Below are 4575 nucleotides of genomic sequence, written 5' to 3' on the forward strand. Positions count from 1 at the left end.
ACATATAATACGTTTTTGGTTAATTCCTACAAAGTAGGGGTGTCCATGGATCATCGTATCCGCAGATCCGCGGTAAATATCCGCATCTAATCCGAAAATTGCGGATACGATCTGATCCGCAAATTGATCGGATCGGATCGCGGATATCTGCTCTACATCTGCAGATCCGCACTATAATAATTAATAAATAAATAAATATATATATGTTTGGTATTATATTTACTTGTTTGTATGTTTTAGTTAGTAATTATTATTCATATATTGTATTATTTTATTTTTGTTATTTAGAGAGAGTTTGATTAAAAATATTTTAGGAATAAATAAGTTTAAAACTACGAAAGAAATATTTTTATCGAATTCTTTTACATAGAAATATGATTAAAAAGAGAATGTTTAATTATGCGGATATATCCGATCCGCAAATGTACGGATCGGATCGGATCCGGCACTAAAGAGTACGGATATCATACCCGATCCGATCCGATCTGCAGACACCCCTACTACAAAGGCCTCTTAGAGATCCACCTGCTGTACATAGCAAAGCATTCTTCAGGCTTGAACTCTGGTGCTGTGTGGCCACCACCCTGCAAATGCAAAGTTGTTAATGATTCATATAAGATACCAATAAAGGAAAATCTATATGACAACTTTGAATCACAATTCACAAGGCTTGCCTTCACAGTTGCAAATGTCATCCTATTAGAGTAAGTCCTTGTGTATCTATACTTGGATAGAAAACCAAAAAGTACAAAACTTAATTAGCTTGTTTCATATGTAAATAAATACATACACCTTGGTAACTTTATAGCAACATGATTAGGACTTAGTTGGGTGAATACCCTGCTACTTGTCCATTTGTTTGCCATTGTCTCCAGTCTTCTACAATGGAGTAGTTTAAGGATCTTATCCATGCTTGAGTTGACAAGAAAGGAACTGTGATGTCATGATCACCACTGCACACAATATATTAGAATTGCAAGGGGTCTAATTCGACCTCCGAAGCTAGCTCAAGGAGCAAGGATTATCAGGCACTTTAAAGGCTATCTAGGGGTTATTTCTAGCAAAAACACTGACCTGTATATCAGTGAACGATAGCCTTTTTGACTGAGATTTACATGATACTCAAAGCTGTTATAGATTTCCAGCTTGTGAGGTATGTTCCATGTACAGCGATGCCATTCGCCGATGCTTCCCTGCAGCTCATACAACCAAAAGCTTTAAATTATGGTTGGATTGATAGCTATGTGACAAGAATTTGCTTCCAAATGTATCAGTTATACCTTTCTTATGTGGAGAGCATTGTGAACACTATCATCATTAGCCCAATAAGTGCAAAGGAAGTATGCATAACTCTATAATGATGAGGAAAGTTAATTAGTTAGTGTACAAAAAAGTGTATGATGCATCAAATTATCATTTCATGAGTACATGGAAATTGGAAAAGGCATGCAAGGCTGAAAAGGTTACACGGCAGCTTAATGGTGGCAATGTCAGGGGAGGAGCAAGGAAACTCCTGGAATACTTGTTCTCAGTTAGAGCTCTCCTCCAAGAAAATTTCTCCGGCTTAGGCGAAGTGATGTACTCGCATAACGGATCCAAAATCTGTGCTGAATTAAGTCCTTCAATAGCCTGTGGAAATGGAAGAGTGGTTTAACTTTGTGAAAGTGTTTAGGACTAAACTCTGCTGACAAAACTTGGATAGCAAGAAAACAATGGATGCAGTGTGTACCTTGTTGAAGGAAACAATGTCTCTTGAACATAACACATTTTCTGTGTCTATATTTATGTAGTCTCCTTTACAATTTTTTTGCAGTGACTGCTCATTAGACAAGTAATAGAGATATGTTAGCATCTACATTTTTATACTATAATGTTAAAGGGAATAGCTTATGAGAAATTATATTTTTAAACTACATTGTATAGTTCATCAGAAATAAGTGCCATTCCATGAGCAAATGGGATTTTATAATTCTTTTCCGTTCGAGTTGTTACAGGATTTCCCAGCAGGTATCCCTGAAGGAAAGAACATACCACAATTAATCTTGAGTTTTGGTATTGAATAAACAATGCAGAATACACAACCTCTTACCAATGTCCATTTTTATGAATCTAAAATTCCATGAGATCATTGTAAAAAACAAAAGAAAGTTTACATTATTAAGATTGAATTTAATTTATAATACAAACCTGGAGATTAATCCATGGTTGGACCCCTTCTTCATTTCCTGAAAACATGAGAATTTGTGGGATAATACTACTTCTGCATATGCATGTTAATGGTTCTAATTTTGACTGCATAAACCATGTACAAGTTTTTTACCTTGTGAAATTTCTTGAACAACTGCTGGGATAGGAATACCAGAGTATGAATCACCACCAATGTAAATTTCATGTGATAGAAATTTTGGATGTTCAATCAGCCACTACAAACATTTAACAACATTAAAGCTTAATAGACTAATTGATATAACTGCAAACAAAACTGAAGAAACAAAAAAAATAAGGTAATGAGTGTGAAGTAAACTGTGAAAAGCTAAAACCAATAAAATCATTGGTAAATACCTTTCTAAGAAATTGATGAGTTTGATTAACCAGTAAACAATCGCTTCGTTGAGCAGCAGAATCTGTTCTGGCATAAGAAAAGCCTGTTAAAACAGGCAAATCTACAAATATAATGTTGCTTACCTACCAAGAAAAATTGTTATAAATATTAGTGATATTTGATGAAACAGATTATTTTCAAAAACTTTAGATTATATATGTTGATGCAAGTTCACACCTTTGTCCAAGAGTGTGGCTTCAAATACAAATTAGGCAGACTCCCATTATATTCTTCATTTTTAAATGTAAGTGGACCTGCAATAATGGAGGGAAATATGGTTTATTAGCATATAGAATGACCAAGAAATTAAACTAGTCTATCAAAGATTCAAGAATATGAATGATGAATTGAACTTATATTAATGATGCATCAGTGCATCACAATTCTGTTTTAGGTAGCGTTTGGTGGAGAGACAGAGATAGAAAGACTGAGACTGAGAGAAAGAGACTAGCGTTTGGTGGAGAGACAGAGACGGAAAGATTGAGACTGAGATTGAAATAAATCTCAGTATTCTGTTTGGTGCAAAATGGGAGACAGAAATTGAAACAAGAATGAAACTCTAATTTAATTTGCACAAAGGATAAAATTAGAATTAATTAATTGAAATGAAAGTATTTTACGTATAAAATGTTATTAAAGTTTTAGTCTCCATCTCTAAAAATTTCAGTCCCCTGTGTCTTTACTTTTTGGAGGTACTGAAATACCGAAATTTTAGAGACAGAGACAGAAATTTTAGTATCAGTCTCTGAACTAACAAACACGATACTGAGTCTCAGTCTTTCAGTCTCTGTCTCAGTACCTCAAAACAAACGCTACCAGTTATTACCAATTTCAAAGACAAGGCCAGAGAAAGCAGAGCAGCCAGGACCACCAGTGAGCCATAGCATGAGAGGATCCACCTTAGGATTGTTCTCTGACTCAATGAAATAGTAGAAACTCTGCACATCATCATCTTCACCCACCCCAATATATCTGATATCAAGTTTAATAATTTGTACATATGAAGATTCAAATTAATGCATCAAATAGAAAACCATAAAACAAGTTAGATGATCTTATAGTGTAAAACTGACCCAGTTTCAAGCAGAAAAGGAAGGGGTCCTTGGAACCCTGGAAGATACTTAACTATGCTGCCACAGTTTGCAAGCTGAGATGAAAACTGAAGTACTAATAAAAGAAGAGGAAGTAGGAAGACACCATGAAATGTGAAATCAAATATCATATAACTAGTAAACGACCTTGCCATTTTCAATGGCCTCTCTCTTTTCTCCATGACCATTTCTATGGTTGTAACTTTATTATCTTATATTATATATTATATATATTAAGGTTCCCTTTCTTGTTATGATCAAATGTATGTTCGGCCATAAATGTTTTTTGATACACAATCGACATGCACATAAAATAAACTACCTTCCTGTAACTTTTGTTTTACCTAGCCAAAATGTTATATATGTAATAGATTGCCATTGATGTTGATTTTTTGTTGTTAATAAGGTCATTAGTTAAGAAACTGAATAAGACATTTAGAATAAATTTTCTTACTAACTTTTAACTCTAATCATTTTTTATTCTTTGCTACTTAATCAGTGGTCTTCATCATAGCAGATTATAATATATAAATATTTCAATTTAATCATAAGTTATATAATATCGTCGATGAATAATTGTTCTACTTTAAAGACAAATAAAATACTTATTCACTGTTTTTAATATTTTTAATATTAAAAATAGTTATTCTTATGTATGTTTTTGCTTGAAAAATTCAAAAAAATATTTTATATATTTTCATGTAATATTCTATACAGGACACGAATAAATATATTAATATATAAATAATAATACACTATATATACACATGAGCATTAACTATGAAAAAACAATAAATAAAAGATAGTCTTGTACATAAAGTTCAAATCTTCAAATATGAAATTTCCGTAAACAATAATATTATTATCATAAATCTAAAATAT

The 4575-nt window shown here is 32.7% G+C and overlaps 1 protein-coding gene across 2 annotated transcripts; it reads right to left on the reverse strand.

Moving 5' to 3' along the window:
* Positions 1-344: 344 nt before the first annotated feature.
* LOC107621632 (serine carboxypeptidase-like 2) lies at positions 345-3881 on the reverse strand. 2 transcript variants are annotated; one of them, XM_088487750.1, is made up of 14 exons: positions 3676-3881; positions 3429-3574; positions 2780-2856; positions 2563-2685; positions 2321-2423; positions 2188-2225; positions 1915-2013; positions 1730-1816; positions 1468-1629; positions 1281-1352; positions 1075-1193; positions 840-953; positions 675-720; positions 345-584 (listed from the first exon to the last, which is right to left on the reverse strand). In XM_088487750.1, the coding sequence occupies exons 1-14, from the start codon at positions 3879-3881 to the stop codon at positions 501-503; spliced, it is 1476 nt and encodes a 491-aa protein (XP_088343876.1). In that variant the 3' UTR covers positions 345-500. The 2 variants fall into 2 exon arrangements, with proteins under 2 accessions (XP_088343876.1, XP_088343574.1); XM_088487448.1 differs by lacking the exon at positions 675-720 and having other exon boundaries at positions 791-953; positions 3676-3867.
* Between the last annotated feature and the right edge of the window lie 694 nt (positions 3882-4575).

This window comes from Arachis ipaensis, chromosome B10 (genome assembly GCF_059453495.1).
Source record: "Arachis ipaensis isolate K30076 ecotype BB chromosome B10, ASM5945349v1, whole genome shotgun sequence".
NCBI classification, from domain to species: Eukaryota; Viridiplantae; Streptophyta; class Magnoliopsida; order Fabales; family Fabaceae; genus Arachis; species Arachis ipaensis.